The sequence below is a fragment of the Manis javanica genome, chromosome 11 (genome assembly GCF_040802235.1).
Source record: "Manis javanica isolate MJ-LG chromosome 11, MJ_LKY, whole genome shotgun sequence".
NCBI lineage: Eukaryota > Metazoa > Chordata > Mammalia > Pholidota > Manidae > Manis > Manis javanica.
Window position 1 is genome coordinate 109,972,464 of NC_133166.1, and position 22,387 is coordinate 109,994,850.

General features: G+C 57.7%; 1 protein-coding gene across 1 annotated transcript; it reads right to left on the reverse strand.

Moving 5' to 3' along the window:
• Positions 1-17,181: 17,181 nt before the first annotated feature.
• Positions 17,182-18,995, reverse strand: FGF4 (fibroblast growth factor 4). Its single transcript, XM_037010944.2, has 3 exons — positions 18,656-18,995; positions 17,986-18,089; positions 17,182-17,429 (listed from the first exon to the last, which is right to left on the reverse strand). Exons 1-3 carry the CDS (start codon positions 18,993-18,995, stop codon positions 17,253-17,255), a joined length of 621 nt encoding a protein of 206 aa, XP_036866839.2. The 3' UTR covers positions 17,182-17,252.
• Between the last annotated feature and the right edge of the window lie 3,392 nt (positions 18,996-22,387).

The window sequence follows — 22,387 nt, forward strand, 5'->3', positions numbered from 1 at the left end:
ACTCAGTGTTATCCAGCCCCTCTGGAGGTGCTGAAGTCGTTTCCTTTTTGGAGTGTGATAATGTTTATTATTATGGAAGATATGTGTAACATAAGGGTTATCATTTTAACCATTTTCAAGTGCACAATTCAGTGACATTCAGTGGATTCACAGAGTTGTGCCATCAGCACCTCTATCTAGTTCCAGAACTTTCTCTTCACCCCAAGGGAGTCGATGCCCCTGTACCTAACAGCATTCACTCCCCATCCCCCCTTGACCAACCCTGGGCAGCCACCGGTCTGCTTCCTGTCTATATGGACAGCCTTGTTCTGGACGTTTCATGTAGGTGGCATCCTACCATGTGTGGCCTTTTGTGTCTGGCGTCTTTCACTCGGAAGAATGTTTTCAGGGTTCATCTGTGTGACAGCATGTGTCAGGGACCCATTCCTTTTTCATGACTGAATAATATTCCACTGTAGGGACAGGCTGCATTTTGTTAATCCATTCATTGTGCATTTAGGTTGTTTTTCTGTTTCAATTACTGTGAGTCACGCTGCCATGAACACGTGCATGTGGTGGTCATATGCTTTCAGTTCTTTGGAGCACATGCTCAGGAGTGGAACTGCTGGGGCACAGGCCAGCTCTGTGATGCACTCACCCAGGGCCACCGAAGGGTTCCCCACAGCGATGCAGTGTTCTGCATCCCCACCAGCACGGGTGCCACCATTTTGGCATGTGGTCCTGCTCATCCCCCCAGGCTGAAGGCCTGGAGCCTGGGCCGGGGGCTTAGGGGAACATGTGCTTTTCTCAGTTTGCCCCACAGTGCCAAAATTCTCCCCAGAAAGGCTGTTCTAGTCCCCACTAGGCCCCCTCTGGGTGACAAGCACCTTGAGCTGACACGGCCAGCCCTGGCCAGCCCAGATACATCTTGCTCCTCTCAGGGACCTCAAGTCAGCCTCTGGGGTGTGGGCTTAGAGTCAACACAGCTCTGGGGAGACCTTGTGGGCCAGGTGGCATGGGCCCAAAGGCTGCCTCTGGGAGGCTGGCTGCGGCAGCGTCCTCCAGGGCTGGGGGCACAGGGAGGGTCCTCTGTGCACGGGTTCATCCTGGGCAAGCCCTGGTCTTACCCAGAACTGCTTTCTTTGTGAATTGCTGGGAAGGGTCTCCAGCCCTCTGGGTGGTGGTTGGAGAGGGGGATCAGAGCCAAGTGTCACTGGGGCTGAATGTGAGTCATTTCACGGGGCATTTCCCAAGAGCCGGGAGCAAGGGGCAAAGAGATAAAGGGGAGTTTGGTGCATTCCAGGCAGAGGAACTAGGCAGCTTTTGAGTGGAAAAATGCGTTGAGAACACTGGGGCTGCACCTCGTGATGGGGGCTTGGCAGGCAGAGTGAGGGGACCCAGCCCAAGTGTCCAAGCTTGGTGGGCTCCAGGGACGCAGCTTCTGAGGACCCCAGGGGCCAGCCCCCTGCCCCTGGCAGGGTCTCCCGAGCACCCATGAGCCAGGCTGCGGGGGAAGACCAGAGGTCACCATCTGTGCACGGGTGAGAAGGCTCCCCCGAGGTGGGCCTGCAAGGAGGAACAGGGCTTAAGAGAGGAGAGAAGAGGGACACCTGAGCAGAGGAGCAAGGCCGAGGCCCCAGGGTGTGGGGGCAGAGGAGGCCAGGCTCAGGGGGTGCTGCAGGCGGTGGCCCGCAAGCCGAGCTGGAGCCTTGAGTGCTGGTCTAAGGTGGGCCCCGCCAGTATCAGCCGCAGCTTTGCCCTGAGGGCAGCCTGCCGTGGAGAGAGGCAGTGGCCCCAGGGCCTGCCCCTGAGGGCCCAGCCAGGGCCCAGCCTGCCCTGGAGCAGGCCTGGTGGATGCGGGCGGCCCAGTGACCTGGGCCCCTCCTTCCTCTTGCGTGGATCCCGCCCCTCCCAGGACCGACGCTGTCATTGCCCACGCTTCGTACTCCGTGGTGCTTCCATCTGCAGCCTTCAGAGGCCTGCAGGCGTGGCTTCACTAGGGCCCAGCAGCCCAGCCTCCCAGGTGCGGCGTTGCTGCAGGGTGGCATCCGGAACAGAGGGATTAAGTGATTTGTCCAGGAGTGCACAGCAGAGCCAGGCAGACCCTCTCTGGGGGCAGGGGTGCTCCTGGCCTCTGCCAGCTGCCTCCTCTCTCTGTCGAGTCCCGTCCTGCTGGGCCCAGGCACTACTCGGCTGATGGCCTGCATCCCGGAAATCCATGCCCACCCCTGCTTGCCAGCAGCCAGCCCACGAGCGAGCTGGGCAGGAGACCTTTCTGGGATGAGGTGGCAGAAGGCGAGGGTGGGTCTTTGGGCCTGGAATCTGCTCCCACAGCGCTGCCGCCGCCAGCTCTGCCCGCTGGGCCCGCTGGAGTGGGGGGCTGGGCCGAGACGCCTGGGTGGGGAGGGGGTGAGACAGTCCCCATGCTGCAGGGAAATTCCTCGCATCCCCTCTCTGGGCCTATGAGCTCATGAGCAAGTGTGGTGGGTGCATTTTATAAAGTGGAAAATAAGTCATTCATCAGAAAGGAGAAAAACACGTTTCCAATGTGAAGGCTCAGTAGTCATCAAAGTCAAGGGCAGGGAGGTGGCCTGGGTGCCCTGTGAGCTGGGACGGCACAGAGTTTGTGCAGGACCGGCTCCCTGCTCTGCTCACCCGCTTCCGCCTCCCCAGCTCCCCTCTGGTCCTGGGGCCACCCTGCTGCATGGGTGACAGCATGCACCTCCCAGCTGCTGCTCCTTGTCCTGTGGCGACCTGCTCTCTGTCCAATAAAGAGAGGGACCTTCCCACGGGGCAAGTCACATGGGGCTGCTGCTCTGCTCAGAACCACCCAGTGGGTCCCACTTTGCTCCAGGCGAGAGCCTGCGTCTGCCTGGCCCCCCAAGCCTCGCCCGCCCGTTACAGCCACTGGTCTCCCTGTTCCCCCAGCCTGGCCTCCTGCCGGGCACGCCCTCCCCAAGTCTACCTGCTGGCTTCTGCCCTCACAGCAATGATCAGAGGACACTTCCCTTCTCAGCACTAAAACAGCCTGCGCACAGCCCCTTGCCAGGACCACCAGGAGCAGGACCCCAGTGTGCAGGCTGGACCCAAAGCCCAGACTGGGCCCAGCCCTCTTTGCCCGGAGGGTCACAGCCCCTCTATAAACCTGCCCTGGGGAAGGGGTGTGAAGAGTGCCTGAGGCCCCAGAAAGAAGAGCCGGGAAGCAGAGCTGCCGGGTCAGCAAGTAAAAACAGGATGCGCACTTAGATCTGAATTTCAGATAAATATCAAACAATTTGTTAGTATAAGTATATCCCAAATTCAGCAAATCGTGCAATCTTTGGGATATACTCATACTAAAATGTTATTTGTTATTTGAGACTCAAGTTTTACTGGGCATCTTGCACTGTCTGTTAGCCCCAGAGGGGCCAGTGCAAGAACCTTTTGGGGAGGCTCCCCCCTGGAGGGTGGGTCTCAGCAGCGCCGCCAGGCGAGCACCCAGCCAGGCTCGTTCTGGTGAGCAGAGTCCCTCCGGCCCGAGAGTGAGCGCCCCACCACGGGGAGCCCCAGGGAACGAGGCAAGGCCCCCTGGGCTGTGTAGCAGTCTGGGGCCCTGGAGTCCTAAGCTTTCTAGGGGCAGAAAGTACAGTAGATGCAACCGGGTCTCATATTTTAAGTGAGGAAACAGGCCCAGCAAGGTGGGCTGATTCCCTGTGCTCTGCACAGACCTACTGCCTAGAGCGAGTGTGGACTAGGGTCTAGGGTGACAGGGACCAGAGGTGGGTCAGTGGGGGACCCAGTGGCCCTGCCCCCACGCCGGCTGGCGAGAGGCCCCTCTCTCCCTGGCTCTGTGTATCTCCTGGGCCGGGAGCAGCCTCAAGCCTCCTGCCCCTCGCCCCCTCAGACCCTCACTGGTCAAAGGCCCAGCCACTGGGGACCAGTGTTTGCACATGAATAGGTGGAGATTTCCTGAAGCCAACTTGCCCGCAAAAATGCACATTTCTCACCAAAAGGTTCCAAGTGGGGCACCACAGACTCCAGCCAGCAGCCAGGCTGTTCCTGCCCCCAGGTGTGGAAAGCTGGGCCCTGCTGGGGGTCTGCCTGGCTCCACCCACTAGAGCAGACACCCCAGGAGTCTGTGGGCAGCCAGGACCCTGAGGATCCCAAACATCCCCAAACATCCCCAGGGCCTTCACAGCAGAGGAGAGGGAATGTGGCACCTGGAGGCATGGCTCCAGACCAGAGCGCCAGCCCATCTAAAGGGCTGCAGGTGAACTGCAGGCGCAGAAACCCGTGCCTCCCTGTCTGTGCTCACTCCTTCACTCAACAAGCACTGCCCGTGCCCTTCCCCATGTGCAGCGCCTCCTCCCCGTGCTGGGGATGCTGCAGCAAGGGACACAGATGAGACAGGCAGGGACCTGCTCCCATGGGCCCTGAGTCTGGGAGACAAGCAATAAATGTGACCTTGAGGGTTTGGGTTATAACAGGAGCCGGGAAGCACAAAGGCAGGGGCTGTGCGGGGAGCTTCGGCCAGGGGCCAGGGAGGCGGCTTTCAGAGGTAGAGGGGCCCACCTATGAAGGTCTGGCAGGAACTCTCTAGGCTGAGTGAGCAAGCGCAAAGGCCCTGGGGTTGGCTGGTTTGATGTGTTGTGGGCACAGGACAGGGGACTGGGTGGAAGGTGAGGCTGGGAGGTAGCAGGGACCTCGTGGGCTGGGTGATGGGACTCGTGGGTCTTGCTCCTGCCCTCGCAGACCAGCTTTTAGGGACCTGTTTTCCTCCAGCTTCCGCTTCTGCTATAACAGCGCCCAATGCCCATTTCTGGGCTTGCTCCTCTGTCCCCTGGGTCTGCACCTCGGCAGTGGGGGACCAGCCAGGCCAGCCCTTTCCCTCTTCCACCCAGAGCCCGGGACGGTGGTGCACCGCCCAGCCAGGCTGGCTGGGGGAGGCCTGGGCTCGTTCCTCCCCATCTGTGATGACTGAGTGGTAGCCCCAAAAAGATGTGTCCGTGTGCTCACCGCTGAACCTGAGAATGGGACCTTAGGGGAAAAAGGGTTTCTGCAGATGGATCAAGAGAAGGCTCTTGAGATGTCATCATCTTGGACTCAGAGTGGACCCCAAATCCAGGGCCAGGTGTCCTTGGGAGAGGGGAGAAGGTGACACAGAAACCGAGGCCTGGGACCATGGACACAGAGGTTGGGGTCTGCAGCCACCAGCCCGGGACACCGGGGCCCCCAGGACCCTGAAGGAGGAAGGAGGACCCTCCCCGGAGCCTCGGGAGGCAGCATGGCCCGGCCCGCACGGGGATTTCTGACTTTCTGACTCTGGCCTCCATAGCGGGGGGTAGGGGGGCAGGGGGATGAACTGCGTTGTTTTCAGCCGCCCCGGGACGGGTCCTCACCACCCTGTGACGGCTTTGACTTGGTTGGTGGGGGTAAGGCCCAAACCCCCACCCATCCTCATCTTTCCAGCCTGGCAGACCTTCAGCCTCTCCCTGGGGAGAAGGGCCTGTGGAGAGCCTACGGTCAAAGAGATCTGGGGGCCGGACCTGTCCCCCACCAGCCAGTCAACCTGGGTCAGGTAACCAGTGTTACCTTGAATCGGATTTCCTCCCCTGTGAAACGAGGTGAGCGCAGCACCCACCTTACAGGGGCCGCAGGGCCTCACCAGGAGACCCGAGGGCAGGGTCTCAGCAGAGCAGGAGCCCGGCAGAGCGGGGGACCGCAGGGGGGCCGGACTCCTCTCATTCTGCAGCCCCCCAGGAGGGTGACTGGGCTGTTTGAGCCATTAACATAGTAGCTCTGAAGTACAAATCGGGCGGCCCTGGAGCTGGTTTCAAAGAGTCAGGGGCCCTGGCAGGCTCTGGGGTTTTGTCCAGACCCTGTTTGCTCCTGTCCTGAAATCCACACCCTCCCAGGCTGGTGTCAAGGAGCTGGGAAGAGGAGGGTGCCTCCCGGGGAAGTGTGAGTGTGTTTGGCGGGCACAGACTGACGGAGAGAGGCCTCTCCCCCTGCAAGGCTCATCGGGGAGCCCGTGGCCAGCCCGGGGCCTGGGCTCCTGCCCACTGGGCTTGGTCGCATCTCATCCCGGGGCCTGCCGAGCAGGCCAGTGATAACCACCCGCATACTTGGCAGCTGGCAGGGTGTGGGGAGAGGGGCAGCGAACCTGGGCAGGCAGGTGGGGGCCTCCTGATGAGCAGCCAGACCCCAGGCGTGGCACGTTCCAGGTCTGCTAATGTCACATTTGCTCGCCATCCCATCGACCACAGCAGGTCACAGAGCCAAGCCCAGACTCAAGGGGAAAGGGATTCTGCCCCTCCTGGGACAACCCCAAAGTCACCCTCCAAGGGGCTGTGCTGCCAGGACGGGAGGAATCTGTGGCTATTTTAGCAATCTTCCAGAGCCATTTTTTTTTTATTTGCAAGGAGTAGAAATTTTAAAATTTACCTTAGTAGTGTTCGTTTAATATCGTATTACATTATCATTTTCTTGTGTGTGTGGGGGGGGATTTATTAAGCTTTCTTTGTAGCCAGATATGTGATCCGTCTACGAGAATATTCTGTGGCCGTGAGGACCGTGTGCATGGCCTCCTTTAGAGCACAGCGCTTTCTCCCCTGGATGGTGACTCACATGCACATCCTTTACGTCTTGGCTGATTTTACTGGTTCGGCATCAGTGTCCCCCACGTGTGGACCACATGTACCTGGTGGTTTAGGAGATGGCCGTGGGTGATCTGAAGCCACAGCAGTAGGTCACACCGGACTGTACAGGGTGCACTGGCCCCTTTCCAGTCTCCTGAATCCTTCTGATTGGAAATGGGGACGTCCCAGGGCCCGTGGGCCTCTCGCACTACTTGAGGGCCTGCCAGTCTGCACTTCTTAACTTAAAGAGGCTCAGGCGCACGCCTGGCTGATGCTCTGGGGAGACCAGTTCCGTCTAGAATTTAATTGCAAGTTTGCATAATCTGACCTACCCATATGTCGCTCCTTATTGATGTCAAGGGATAGCAGGTTTCTAGGTATGGAAGGGATATAGAGTTTCCCTTAAATAAAAAACGGTTTGATTGAAAAAAAAAGATTAATAACAGGATGGGTTATGCAGAAGTGGCAAACATTAGTCTGAGTGATTATTTACACTAATCAGGTTTCTTTGGTTTCAAAGATCTGTCCTTAACCACACATAACAAGTTCCAGGGCAGCAGTGCAATTATCACCCGGTGTTCAGATTCCATGGATGCATCAGTTAGTCATTCAGCAAACACATGCTGAGGGCACCGCCACCCTCCCTCTGGGGTATAGCAGTGACCCAGGAAAGGCAGGCCTGACCCTCTGAGTTCACAGCTAAGAGTAAATATGCAAAAACAAACAAATACAGTAATTTCACACAACGCAATTGCCACAAGGGGAGAGTAGCTCTGAGGGTGGCTCATTCATTCAGTGTGGTGCCCAGGCTGGAGCTGGAAGCGGGACGATGAAAAGAGCATTAGCCACTGGAGGCCTAGCAGGGGCGGAATGCAAAGGCCCAGGGGCAGGGTGGAAAGACGGCCAGGGAGGCTGGGCAGAGGTCTCAGATGGGGGAGACAGTCAGGCTTTGGGGACACCCTTACTGTCTTACTGGGAAAGGATCCATGCACCCCATGCCATCTGGTGTGGCAGCGAGTCTCATGGTGTTTCTGGGTGATCCTGCACATCTCAGACACAACCATCACCCTTTCAAAAAAAAGCCATCTTCTGAATATTTAAAACTCATTTTTTAAATTGTTTCATGTGCTTTAACTGCATGTCTTCAAGAAACGTCCTTTTATTTTTGGGTCCATTTCCATCCCATGCTGGGTGGAGTCTTTCTCCCCCAGCAACTGAGGCCCCTTGGGCAAGCTGTCATTTTCCTTGGCCTGCTCAGGAGCGTGGTGTGTCACCCCTCAGCCCTTCTCTGCTCAGGCTTCACAGCGGGGGGCCCAGCCTGAGGAGAAGGGAAGGGCGCCCACCATTCCAGGGAGAGAGGCTTTCAGCAAGGGGTCTGGGCAGCTCTGCGCCAGTTCCTGGGGCCCGGAACAGTTCGTCCTGCTATGTGGTCCCCTCCCGGTCCTCGGGGCCCAGAGGGGACTGTTTGCCCTCCAGGAGGCCTGCTGAGGATTTATGCCGGCCCACAACGCTGGAGTTCCCTCGGTACATGGGGAAAGCCCGGATTCTGCCAGAAGCCTGCAAGAGACAAGCAAGCCCTCCTCTCCACCCCGGGCCCCTGCTCCCCTCCCAGCACCAAGGAATCAGGAGGCCCAGCTGGCCTGCCCGCCCTGGTCGGCCCGCGGTCCCAGAGAGCAGGTGGGCTGCAGAGAGCTGGGGTGCCCTCCTCCCTGTCTCTGTCGCTGCTGCTCCATTATCTCCTGCTCTGCGACCAATTCCCCCAAAACCCTGTGCACAAGGCAACACCCACTTTCTTGGGCTGATCAGTTCTGTTGTAAGATGCCTGGACTGGACAGAACACCCAGAATGGCTGGTCTCTGTTATCTGGAGCCTCAATTTAGAAGCCAAGCAGCCGGGGCTGTAACCTTCTAGAGGCTTCTTTGTATGTCTGGTGCTGGGCTGGGATGGTTTGAATTCCAGACTCAGCAATACTGTTGCTGGACAGCAAGGACGCACGGCGTCTTCATGCAGCGGGCGCCCTCCCAACACGGCAGCCTCGGGTGGCTGGGGTTCTGACGCGGTCACCCAGGGCTGCAAGCACACGTGCTCCAGAGAACAGGACAGAAGAGAAGGCACAGAGTGACACGTCTGCTGGTGGGAGCGGTCAGGAGCCCACTCTGAAAGGGAGGGGAGCTGTGGGGAGGACAGTCAAAGAAGCCACTTCTCACCCACCTTGGAAACTCGTCTGTCATGCCACCCAGGCTGCGGGTATCTGCGGAGAGAGGCGCAGGCGGCAGGTCCCTGCGGAGGGGACGTTCTGGGGCATGGCACCATGTGCCCGCAGTCCCCAGGGATTTTGCCTTTTCTGTGTGTTCATGGCGTGTTCTCCAAGTGCCAAGCACCACACTTGCCCCCAGCAGGACTGGTGATTTTAGGTGGGACGTGGGTGGCCTTAAATCACATGGATCTCACAGTGAGAGAGAGAGAGAGACCCTTTCGGCCATCCTCATTAAGAGGAGAGAGTTTCTGTTTGGTGAAAGTCGGTCTTTACCACATTTCTAACACTTGCAAATCTCCCTTAAAAAAAAAAAGAGGACTCAGGGCCTTTGGCAGGCGGCCTGAAGAAGTTCTTAGCACCGCTTTGTGTTCATTTTCCCAGGTGACCTATGGACAGCAAGCAACAATCATTTTCCATCTCAGTTGGTGCTGTGGAGTTTAAAAACAAAATTATTTAAGTCACAAAGGGGTGAGTGGAAACAAAAATATCAGGTAAACAGAAGCACAGATGGTAGGTAGGTGTGGCTAAAATTGCGAGGGTGGAACCCTGAGCCCAGGATGCCACGATGTCTGGGAGTCGTGCTCGGTGGCCCCTGCACACCTGAGGGCGGGAGGCTCTGTCCAAGGACTCTCGACCCTCCTGCAACCTGTGATGTCACTGATGTTACTATCACCTCGGCCCGCCCTTGAAGGAACAGGACACGGGGTTTCAATCTCATTCATAAGACTCACAGGGGTGCAGGCCAGCGTCCGGAGTCCTGCCCGCCTCCCAGCCCAGGCTCTCCCCCACCAGCTGTACCACCTGCCTTGCTGCTGGTCCACAAGCCCCCAAGCTGGGGGACCCAGGCACTGACAATACAGGGGGACATTTCAGGACCAACCGGGCGAAGCGCCAGACCTGGCAACTGCTTAAGACCAGTCCAGAGGCAAAGGTGTGCACCCAAGACACCACCTCTGAGGGGTGGCCCAGCTACTGGGGCCCAAAATGACCCCAGAGGCACAAGTCCTGAAGCTCCTCAAGTCATCTGGTCAACGCTACGTGTGTGTGTGTGTGTGTGTGTGTGTGTGTGTGTGTGTAAGGGAAGTAGAGGTCGCAGAGCACCCTCAAGGGGAAAAACGAGGAGTGAGGCTGGCATGGTTCCCAGTCTGGGTTTGGGGCATCCCAGAAGGATGGCATGTCAGCCCCAGCTAGTCCCAGGCGCCGCAAGTGGGGAAGGCCCGCCTGCCCCCAGGTGCGCAGGGCACAGGCCTCCTGAGTGAAGCTGGGCAGAACGGGGCACAGGTTGGCCGAGGAAGTGAAACGTGGCACATCACTTTGGATGTGGCCTCAGGAAAGGAGTCCTCGAGGTTTGCCCAGGAGCACCAAGGGGTCACCCGCGTGGCAGACAAGACCAGGAAGGAGCAGCAAGTGCCCATCGCAGCTCATCCCAGTGGACACCCTCACCCTGTCCCCACCCCAGGGAAACCCTGTCCACCTCTAAATGCAAAAGGTCAGGGAGAAAGAAAGACTTGGGGCTCTCTGCTATTTTAAACAAGAAGAGCCCCCTTATCTAACACTACACAAAAATGAACTCAGAAGAATCGAAGACTTAAATGGAAGACCTGAAACTGTAAAACTCTTAGGAAAAAAAGCATAGGGCAAAAGTTTCATGACCTTGTCACTATGGTCTTGGGTCTGACACTGAGGGCGCAGAGGGCAGAAGAAGAAATAGACAAACTGTACCTCGTGAAAATTAAAAATTTTTGTGCATCCAAGATGATGTAAAAGGGCAACTCACAGAATGGAGGAAAATGTTTGCAAATCATATATCTAATAAGGGATTAATATCCAGAATGCATAGAGAACTCCTAAAACTCAGCAACAAACAGCCTGATTTTAAAATGGGCAAAGGACTTGGACAGACATTTCTCTCAGGGGGACAAACAGCTAATTAGCACATGAACGGATGCTCAGAATCAGTGATCTAGGTTACGTGCAGTTCAAAACCACGGTGAGAGACCACCTCAAACCTATTAGAATGGCTGCTATTAAAAAAAAATAGTGAGTGTTGGTGAGGATGTGGGGAAATTGAAAGCACTGTGCAGTGTTGGTGGGAATGTGAAAGGGTGCAGTCTCCATGGAAAACAGCATGGCAGCTTCTCAAAGAATAACAAATAGAATTACCATATGATCCAGCCATTCCACTGGTGGGCACAGACCCAAAAGAATTGAAATCAGGGTCGAGAAGAGGTATTTGTACACCATGTTCACAGCAGCATTATTCACAATAGCCAAACGATGGAAGCAGCCCAAGTGTCCATTGACCTTTGAATGGCTAAACAAAATATGGCGTGTACACACAATGGAATATTATTCAGTCTTAAAGAGGAGGAAAATTCTGACACACGCTGTAACACGGATGAACCTTGAAGATGCCAAGTGAAATGAGCCGGTCAGCAAAGGACAAACCTGTATGATCCCATCCACAGGAGGACCTGGAGTGGTCAGATCCATAGAGACAGAAGGAAGGAGGGTGGCCAGAGGCCGGGGGAGGGGAGGGGCTTAGTGTTTAATGGGGACAGTGTCTCATTTTTGCAAGCTGAATAGCTGTGCAGATGGTGGGGCTGAGGGCACCACATTAGGCAGGTACTTAAAGCCACTGAGCTGGCACACTTCGAAATGGCTGAGATGGTAGATTTATGCTTTATTTTACTACAGCGAAGAGCGACAGGGGGGTTGCAGGGGGTGAGTAGCGAGTGGGGAAGTGAGTCCTGGGCAGGGTCTTAATGAGCTGGTGCAGAGCGAGGGAGGCCTCTCCTGCTGGGCCTGTGTGCCCAGCCTCCAGCTGAAACTGCCTCCAGGCCTCCTAGCCCACAGGGGCCCACGGGAGACCTGACTCCAGGTGGGGAGCAGGCACACTGAGCTGGCACATGGGGCGACACAGGAAAGGCCCCTCAGTGCAGCTGTGGGGGGCATGTGCCCATGGATCCCAGGGTTCTACAAATGGTGAGCGAAACCTGGCCCTGCCCCTGCCCTCCAAGAAGCCAGGCTCAGGGAGAGGGGGCAACAGACAGCTACAGAATGTCAGTAAATGAGTAACCGTGGAAGGGAGGGGAAGCGCTGCCAGGGGTGGTGCTGGTGGCCCGCCCAGTGCCCGTCCCCAGGGCCTCGATCCCCAGCTGCTGCTGGCTCCTGGCCCACTGCTTCCCACCTTCCCCAGGAAGGAGCCACCTTCCCTCAAGGCACCTGGGGGGATTCACTGTCCCTGGGGGGCAGCCTGCAGGCTGTGGCTGACTGACCAGTACACAAGCAAGACCCCGTGCTTTCAGGTGGGATGCCTCCAGGGTGCCCAGCGGGACCAGTCTGGGCCAGCTGAATATATGTGCCTTTGGGCCCTGAGAGAATGCCAGTGTGACAGGAGCAGGGGCGCACTCCAGGGTACGGCGTGGGGGACAGGTAAGGCAGGCCTAGCGAGGGCAAACAGGGCCTCTGCAGCAGACCACAGGTGGCAGAAAGTTCTGTGCTATTCTCTCTCCTGGAATCTGGGCTGGGCTGCATGGCAAGTGTCACAGGTGATGTTCTGGAACTTTTCAGGCCAGGCCCTAAGAAGCCCAGGCCTCTCTGAGTTCTCTCCCTGGGAGTTCTAAGTTGCCATGTAAGAATTATGGCTCTCCCCAGATGAGCCATCTGACAGCTGAGTCCCTTGACACCGTGAAAAGCAGAGCCACCTGCCGGGTCCTGTACAAATGTGTGAGGTTTAAGAAAATAGTTGTTTCAAGTCACTGGTTTGGGGATAGCTTGTTATGCAGCAGTAAGGGAGAAATGCCCCTCAGGCCGTGCCCAGGGCTGCGATCTTGACACCAACGAGGGAAAGGGGAGACTGGGGAGACTTTCAGCAAGGGGCAGGATGGAAGGTTCGAGAAGGCCCCTGGAGGATGGGGAGCCCAGTGAGGGCACCCCTCCCGGTCCCCATTATTTTATAAAGAAACATTTAAGATTTGAATTATAGATCAAGAACAATTAGAAACTATTCACAGTGAGGAAAGACTCAGCCCAAGGGCCCTGGACAGGCACAGTTTGGAGCTGACGAGGACAAGCTGGCCCGGGCAGCCGGGTCGGAGGCCAGATTCCCGGGTCTCCCGGGATGGTGCCTTCAGAAGGCAGGCAGGTCCCAGCCCCCCCGAGGAGGGGACCCATTGCCCCCACCAGAGGGCCTCCATTCTGCACGGAGGCAGGGTGGGGAACCCCAGGGCCCCCCCACATGACTGTGCCTGACCAGCACCCCTCCAGCCCGAATCCCGCAGCTCTTCCTCGGCCGTCTGTCCTCAGCCCCATCTGAAGTGTCCCCGCCCCGCTTGGCCCCTAGGGCTCTGAGACAGCTTCCCCTGCAGTCTCTCTGACCTCACCTCCCCCCTGCTCCCAAGACTCCAGCCCCAGCGGCCTGCCTGAGGCCCCTCCAAAGTACCAGACTTACCCCTGCTGGGCGCCTTTGCACTGGCCGTTCCCTCTGCCAGGAGTACTTTCCCCTGCAAAGCTTCCTCCCTCAGCACCTTTGAGTCTCCCCTCACAGGTCACCTCCCCGGGGAGGGCGGGTCACTTGCCTCCCCACCTTGCGCTCTCTCTGCTCTCTCGTAGTGTCAGCACCGCCCGCCTGCCAGGTGCTTTAGTGTCACCATCCTCATCACATAAGGAGCCCCCTACCCCACCCCTGGTCTCACATGGTGTCCTGAGCTCTTAGAACCATGCCTGGCATAGAGTAGGCAGGCAGCAAATGCGTGTTGGGTGAATGGGTGGCTCTTCAGTCCTCCTTTGGGCCTGTCATGCGTCTGTCTCGAGGCTGGAAGGCCTATCGGTTCAGCAGACAGGCTTTGCCAGCAATGCCAGGTGCTCATGCCAGGAGCTGGATGAGGTCTTCCGCGTTTGGCCATGACAGATGTGGACGGAGACCTTGCGGAGGCCGCAGGGACAGCACAGGGCCAAGGCTGGCATCCGTCGGGGTTTCACTCCTGCCCCCGCACCCCCATGAACGTTAGTAGCTACCTTCTTGGTAGTAGTAGCTCTGGGGCGGCAGTAACAGCCCACCAATGAGGGCCCCCTGTCTCCAGCTCCAGGCGGAGTCCCGGACCAGGGTGTGGCCAGTTGGTTCCTTGGGAAACGGAGGAAGCACCTGCCAGGCCCCTCCCCAGCTGCTGGCCGTTCGCGTGTTCTTTGCCGTCCCTTGGCCTGTAGATGCCAGCACCCGAATCTGCCCACCTCCCATAGCCTTGTCCCCGTGCCCACCCCCTCCAGACCTTCCTTAAAGATCCTATTTCCAATAAAGTCACACATTACGTGCTGAGGGTTAGGGACTCCCAACATACTTTTTGGGGACATACAATTTAACCCAGAACCCTGACCGTATGTTTGTCATTCCTAGATCACGGGTGTCACAAGGCAAGGATGGGTGTGGCATGTCTCCAAGAGCAAAACAGGTGCAGTTAGGGACCCTGTGGCCCTGACGGTCTCTTTGGGTCTTTCTGTCAAGTTGGGGGTGGGGAAGGAAAGCCCATATTCTAGGCACATTAGGTCAGCACTTAATTTTGTTGCAATCCACACTAATAAACACATTCTGTATCACACGTTAGGAGAGGCTAGTTCTACGTACATAGTACAGATAATGTTCAAAAGCAATATATACCCTTGCGGTGATCGACAGCCTCTGCAATTTTCTATTCTGTATGTTATTATCCGATTTCCTTTCTATAAAGGCTAGTTGGAGTTCATCTTGTTAATTTTAAGACTCCCTGGAAGGGCCTACTCAGGAGTTTAAAAAATATGCTTACGTCAATCTTCCAATGACCAGCTCTGGGGGCTTCCTCAAGCGCCACCCCCAGGAAAGTGCCAGTGGCTTTCGACTGAATCATGCCAAGGCCCAGGCACAGAGCTTTGCCTGGTTCCAGTGTGCGAATGGCGTCAACCAGCCCCATCATGAGAATAAACTGCAAGATTCAGAGTCATCACAGAACTTTGTGACGCCTACACCCCCCGGAGGCTCCTGTCTTCAAGGCCACATTTGTGTGGACACAGCTGGCTAAAATTCGCCTCCCCTACCCCCACCCCCAGCCATGCAATGCTCAAGGCCTCAAATAGACACTGAAAGATGGGGGAGGGAGCCATATCTTAGTATTGCAAGACAGGTTTTAATCATTTTCCATACCTTTCACAATTAATTACATCCAACTCAATGGGGTTATTTTTTTACATGATGTTTCCATTTATTCGGCATCTCAATGTGCACAGCACATACGTCACAATATGGGTCGGCACCTGTATAAAACTACAGACAGATTCTGAAAACAGCGGTAAATACAGAAACCTCAAATCCCCACCACAGCAACACAAACACTTTACAATATTTCAAAGGTCCAATTACATCTCTATACGCTTCACACATGACTCACTGAATTATATACAAGTGGTCAAGAATGACAGAATTCTGCACTTAAGACATCTTAATTCCTGACAGGTTGACTGAGCGCTGAGACAAGACGTGGTGCAAAAATTTGAGGTGTCTAAGATGATCACCGTTTGTTGCCATATGGGCCTGAACACAGAATGTGCACAGATGCCAGCCCCCTCCCCCAGGCAGCACGGAGATCCATGCATCCCCTCTCCCCATTAGTCCTGGGGTCTAGGATGCAGTTTAAAATTTTTTTTACAGCATTTGTATGACTTTGCATGAACAGTAGTTTAAGACATACAATCCAGTCGTGAGGCTTCCACAGGGCTCGTTTCTCAGTTCAAGAAGAGTGTTTTAAGTAGATGATTTGCATTTGGACAATGAGTTTTTAAAAGGAATGTGAAAGACAAAAACTCCAATCAGATTTTTCAGTCTTGCTGTCTGTAGACTCCCATAAAGTTAATTCGGGAGACAGTTCAGAAACATCCTAGGAGAGTATTAAAGTCTTGACGAAATATTCAGAGCATTTCTGGTAGCAAGCGAAGGTCATTTTGTATAAACTCTAAAAAGTCATTCATTAAAATTAAATGTTTGCCATCACCTCAGAACTTTTTTTAAACATCACTGACCCTGTCTCTTCCATCTTTGCTTCAACGACAGGGGTTACATTTGTAAAATATATAAAGAAAAATCTAAGGTTACTTGGTGACCATATAGTGTCACCTAACAGCTGTCTGCAAATATTTTCACCATGATTATCCTTACTAAAAGTAAATCACGGGGTAAAGATAGCTCAAACGTGACAAGGTTTGAATGGGACGCACCGACGCTATCTGCAATCCTTTTTGGCTGCATATGGAAAAATAGCCTGCACGCAGGATGGTAAACTCCGCACACATGGTCTCAGCTTTCGGCAGATTTTGCCAGTTGAGGGGCTTAAGGGCTTTCGAGGTAGATGAGAAATCTGCTTAATCAGGGAATGCAACGGAGGGAAGCTGCATCTTCCTCCGTGCAAACCCTGCATCAAGTGTCTCTGTATAAGTACAAGGACATTTCATAAAAAGTAATAGCTAATTCTAACCTGAAGCTTCCCAGGCAGGGGAAGCATGCCTTAAGAAAGACATATATTCTCTTACGTATCTGCTGTTACAAATCGTATTTCATCACTAGGGTTTGGATTAGGGCTGCAAATACCCATCCTGTCCATTCCCAGCCTGCCAGTGGCATGTCGACTCCTTTCTGTGGGATTTTTAAAAATCGCTTCGTTTTTGCTTTCCCCCCAATGGTCCCAGAGAAACAGGGGCTGTGGCTGACCCAAAAAAAGGAAAACAGGAGTTTATAAAGTTGTCTAAGGGTCTCCCCCGTCTGGTAGATGGAGGAAAATTGACTACAGGGAAAGTTCAAAGGTCAATCTTGGCAGATCTAAAAACGGAGTGGACTCCCACAGCGCGCGCTCGCTGTGCCCGAAGTAAACCGATACGTCCTGATGAATAGCAACAGGGCTCAGAGGGAGGGTGGCCCTGGAGGGTGCTGGCACAAAGCAGAGTGGGGGCTCCCTCACTGGCTCCCAAAGCCCCAGGCAGGCTTCTCCAGACAGGGTGCTTGCCCCCAAAATACAGGGGCAAAGGGGGGCTGAGACCCGAGTCTGACATCACCGTTTCTTAAGACACAGACACAGAATAGCAGCACACTTGTGACAACTTTTTGACAAGTTAAATAAATCCAGTGACTTACCAGAAAAGTGAGGGTTGGGTTTGGGTTCTTTTTTTTTTCTTTTCTTTTCTTTTTTTTTCCCAGAAAAAATACAAAACACACCCACAGAACCATAAATAATTTGGTGACAATATATACACATTAAATAATTAATTTAAATATCTTACACCTATTCTCGCATCACACAGTCCATCCAAGTGAAATGTACCAGGCTGCCCATGGCGCTGCCCTCCCAGCGGCTTCCCGAGACTGAGGCAGGGCCCGGGGGTCACAGCCTGGGGAGGAAGTGGGTGACCTTCATGGTGGGTGACACTCGGTTGCCCTTCTTGGTCTTCCCGTTCTTGCTTAGCGCCACGAACATGCCGGGGTACCTGTAGCACTCATAGGCGTTGTAATTGTTGGGCAGGAGTATCTCCTTGAATTTGCACTCATCAGTGAAGAAGGGCTGGGAGGCGAAAGGGCAGCATTAGGGGGGCCGCCTCCTGGCCAGTGGGCACTGGGGGCCACTGCTCAGGGGCTCCTTTCTGTTCTAGCCATGCTCTGGCTGAGAGGTCTCTCCTGGGAAGTCGGGGTGCCAAGCCCCTCACAGAGTGAAAGTAGGGACAGGGACACCACCCGCCCACAGCAGCCAGTGCTCCAGACACCTGTCAGGCACCTGGCAGCCAGAAGGCCATGGCCACTGTGTCCACCCTGAAGACTGCGGTCCTGCCCACTGGGTGCGGGGGCTACAGAAAGTGGTTCCCAGTGGCACCCCTTGACCAACTAGGAAGTGCCCACTCCAGGATGGCAGGAACCTCCTTGATCTTGTCTTGGGCCTCTGCCCTTTATTTGGGCTGGCCCTGGTTACTGGCACTGCCTCGTAACACTGGCAGGGGGCTCAGGTGGCGCTGCCAATCCTGCGACCCCTTCGCAGTTCCGCGATTCAGGCACAGGTGGGTCTGGAGGGGTGGTGATCCCGCTGGCGCGCGCCAGCCCAATACTGACAGATGCCCTGTACTCACCGAGCCGTACAGCCTGCCCTTGCTGCTCATGGCCACGAAGAACCGGCTGGCCATGCCGAAGATGCTCACCACGCCCCGCTCCACCGGGGAGAGCTCCAGGAGGCCTGGGGGCGGGGCGCGGGTCACTCCTCGTCAGGGGACCCTGGCCCGCCCCACCGTCCCGGAGCCCCTCCTAGACCTGAGCGCCTCCGGGACCCCCAATTCTGGGTGGGGGCGGTGGGGGTAAAGAGGCCCCCGGAGCCCAGCGGGCGTGGGCGCGGACTCGCCTGCCTGGGGTCCTGGCGGCCGTGCCCAGTCCCGGACTCAAGAGCGAGGTGGCCCCCGAGCGTGGCCCCGACCTGGGCGCGCGTCCCAGGCCCCCGCGGGTGCCGGTGGCTGAGCCGCGCGCGCGCTCCGTGCCCACGGGCGAAGGCGCTGGAATTCGGCTGCCGGAGCCCGAGCTTCCGAAGGCGGGGAGGCGGGGCGCGGCCGCCGGGGTGCGCAAAGCCCTGTCGCCGGGGGCCGCTCCGCAGCCAAGAGTGTTTGCGTCCCGGCGCCAGAGGGACCGGACCCTGGGTCGGCCCCGGTTCCCAGCGCCCTCGAGCAGGTGCCAGTCTGGACGTCGGGTGCGCGTGGGGAGGGACGGCCGCTGCCCGGGCCCCCGACCCTCCCGCCGGGCCGCCTCACTCACTGTCCCCGGTGTCCGCGTGCACGCCGCCGATGCGGCCGTCGGGCAGCACCTGGAGGTGGAAGCCTATCCCCACGTTGCAGTACAGCCGCCGCAGCCGCTTGATGCCCAGCAGGTAGTCGCCCGCGCCGCTCTGGACGCCCGCTTCCTTGGGCTGCGCGGCCGCGGGCAGGCGTGCCAGCGAGCGCGCCACCAGGCTCTCCCAGCGGCGCTCCAGCGCGGCCCCCAGCGTGCCGTTGGGCGCGGTGGGCGCGGCGGCGCCCCCTCGGCCGGCCCAGGGCGCCAGCACCGCCAGCAGGACCGCCGGGAGCAGCGCCGCCGTGGCCGCCCCGGGCCCCGCCATCCCGGCCCGCGAGCCGTGCGCCCGTCAGTCGGTCCCCGTGCGCCCCGGGAAGCAGGACCCGAGCTGCGCCTGGGGCGGCCCGCGGGGGCGCACGGCCTGCGCGGGACGGGAGTGCGAGGCCGCGGAGGGGCGGCAGGTGAGACGCGGCGCCCAGGCACGGAGAGCTACCCGGGCTGCATGGGTCGCGGGCAGCCGCCGGAGGACGCGCGGCCCGGGCTGGGGGCCTGCGGAGCGGTGCGCGCCTCCCTGCGCGCTGGGCCGGCGGCCGCCGGGCCGCTATATATAGCCGGGCGCCCCCTCCTACTCCCGCAGGGGGCCGTTCGCTTCGCCCGGGCGCCCGGGGCGCTGCAGCGCTGGCGGCTGGTCACAGGTCGCCTGCCAATCAGGGCCGGGGGAGGGGGGGAGGCGGCCGGGGACGAGCACAGCGAGTGCCACCTGGAGGGTCCTGGGGTCCCCAGCCCGGGCCCCGCCCGGCCCACGGACCTGGTTGTCCCGCCCCTGGCTCCCGCTTTCTCGCCGGTTTGCCCCTTGCACTTCGCCTGTCCCGTCGCCGCCTCCGCTCAAGCGGCCTGGGTGCCGCCCGAAGCCGCCCCCGCAGCCCCGGCCCCGCTCCTGGCTTCTCAGGGGCTTCCGGGAACCTGCTGCTTTGCTGGAACCGTGAGGACCGCCTGGGCCTGAGCGGTGGGTAACGCAGCACGGAGGTCTGGCGGGAGGGAAGGCCCCGGCGCTACAGGCTGGGCAGGCAAGGCCCTGGGTTGGGTCCTGGGCTCCGGCTGATGCCGAGATGGAGCTCTGTACACCGGCGGAGGCACGGCTGTAGCTGGGTGCGTGGGGTGACCCTGCTAAGGGGAAGAAGGCAGGGGTGAGGCAGTGGGGGTGCACCCAGGGGACGCCACAGCCCTGCAGCCCCTACACGCCCCTACCTCTGGCAAGGACAGGTGGCAGTCACAGGCCCACAGGCGGCATTCACTGCCTGCCTCCTCTTCGAGTCTGCAGCAGGAATACTCAGGCGCCATAGCCAGAGCTCCCAACCCAGCAGGGACCCAGGCCAGGCCCCTGGAAGTCCTGCCCCCAGCCCTGCCCGAAACTGCGGTCCTGCCCCACTACTGTGCCCATTATGGCCTGGTGGGGGCGGGGCTCACCTGAGGCCCGCCGGGGGCCACCTACAAGTGAAAATCCCTGCTCCCTGTGATACCAGAGGGGTCTTGCTGCCACCTCCCAGCAGACCCCACCCAGCCCCAGCTGCAGGGGCCAGGGCGCCCACCCTGCCTCTGCTGCCAGCGGCACCCAGGACCAAAGCCATTTCAGTCTCCCCCACTTACCACCCCTTTCCTGCCTGGGGAGGCCTTGGACACAACCTCTGAACTCTGGGGGGCTCATTCACGCACACCACTGGAGGGGACCTGGGAAATGTGAGCTCTCCATCCTGAGGCCTAGAGCCAGGGGGACTCAGGGGTCAGTGAGTGACCTGGGCAGGACCAGAAGTGGTCAGTGGATTCCTCCATGAGGCTCCTTGCTGCCCTCTGGGCATACAGCGTGCCTGAGCAGAGCCCACACAGGCAGGGGTCTTCTGGGGCTGTCTGCTCATGACTGCTGCTGGGACCCTGCCCGCAAGAGGCACCTGCGGATCTGGTGCCAAGAAGATAGTTTGGGTCAGGGCGCAAACACAGGAGACCGAGAAACTGCCCAGCCCTGCGTCTGGCTTGGTGAGGCCTTCCGTCTCTGGGTCCCTGACTCTCCATTTGCAGATTAGCATGAGGTGAGGTCCTCTGCCTCAGTCTGGGGCCGTGGGACCCAGGCCCTCTGATGGCTTTCCCCAGCAACTGGTGAGGTGTGGCCCTGGGGTCCCCCACACCCCCACAGGGAGCTCCCTGCCTGCCTCCCCAGTTTGCTGGCAGGTTCAGTGAAGGACCCTGGGCTGGTTCATCTCCTAGGACTCGCCCACCATGCATAGTAGACGCCCTTACGGACTGTCCTCAGAAGGACTGGCAGCCAGCAGGGTGTTAGGACCTGGGAATCTCTAGCCGCCCCACTCATGGCCCCTCAGCCTGCCCTTAGCTTCTACAGGCCTCGGCCCCTCTGCTGTCCAGTGGAGCCAACAGGCGCACAGCCAGGGCCTGCCTAGCAGCGGCAGGTGAAAAACCCAGCATGAGGCACCCAGGGCTTCTGAGCCCCTGTCCGTGCCCCACGCCCCTGCCACACTGGTCCTTCCATCTCTTCAACCTTCCCATGGGAAGACTTCCCCTCAGATGTTTCCACGGATGACTTCTCCCCATGCAGGCCTCCCCGCAAATAGCAGCCACTCAGGGAGTGTTCCCCCCATGCTCCTAAGCCAGCGCATCTGGTCGTAGGCTCTTCACAGCCCGCAGGGAATCCTCTTCATTTACCTGCTGGGGCCCCACTCCGCTGGTTACTGCATGGAGTGACTCAAGCTGTCTTGCTCCCAGCTGTACCCTTGCCTTTAATGGTGCCAGGCACACAGTAGGTGCTCAGCAGGTGTTTGTGTGTACATGGCTGCCTGGCTAAGTGCAGCCTGGGGCCCCTTTGCCCACAGAGCTTCTGATTCCAGCTGCAGGGTCTGACCCCTCACAGTGTCTGGGATGGGCAGGAGGTGCCTGCGCAGTCCACCCCCATAGGACGCTGTACACTGGTTTGGGGTTTTTTCCCCTTTTATTTGAAAGGAATAGTTGGACTAAGGTGACGTGATTTTTCCCAGATCCAGCCCCATTGAGGACTTGAAATTGGCCCTGCTTATATCCCAGGGTGCGTGGTTTTCAGAAGCTGGGGTGTAAGGAAGCCTGTGGGCCCGCGGAGGTCCTGGGCTCTGTGGCCTCCTGCTGTGGGTTCGAATGCAGGCCCCGCGCCTGTTAGCTGTAGAAGGTCAGGCTGTTTCACCTCCACCTGTAAAATGGGCATGATAGAAACTACTTTGGGTGGTTGATGTCGACCTCTACAGGACAGCGCCAGCACCCCAGATGGCAAGCCCCCTGGCAGGGGTTTGGACAGGCCTGGAGCACAATGCTTGGGATCATGAAATAACAAACCCACGTTCTTATCCTATGGGAGGCTCTACCTTACGTCCTCACCAGCGACAGAACAAAGGTTCGGTTCGGAACGGAGACCAGCTAGTCCGAGGCCGCACACCCTCCCGGCTGTGATCTTTCTCCACCTACCAAAAATGTATTACCCCCATGGGTCTTCTTCTCCCATGAAGGAGAGCCACCAGCCCAGCTGTTAAGAACTTACTTGGCCTAATAGTAATAATACTTAGAAAAAGGGCTGCATATAAATTCACTTCTAGTCCTCAGGGCAAAATGAGAGCTCAGCCTGGGGCAGGGCCTCCCAGGCTGCAGAGACTTTGCAAATACCTTAACTGCCTTCTTCTCAACTTC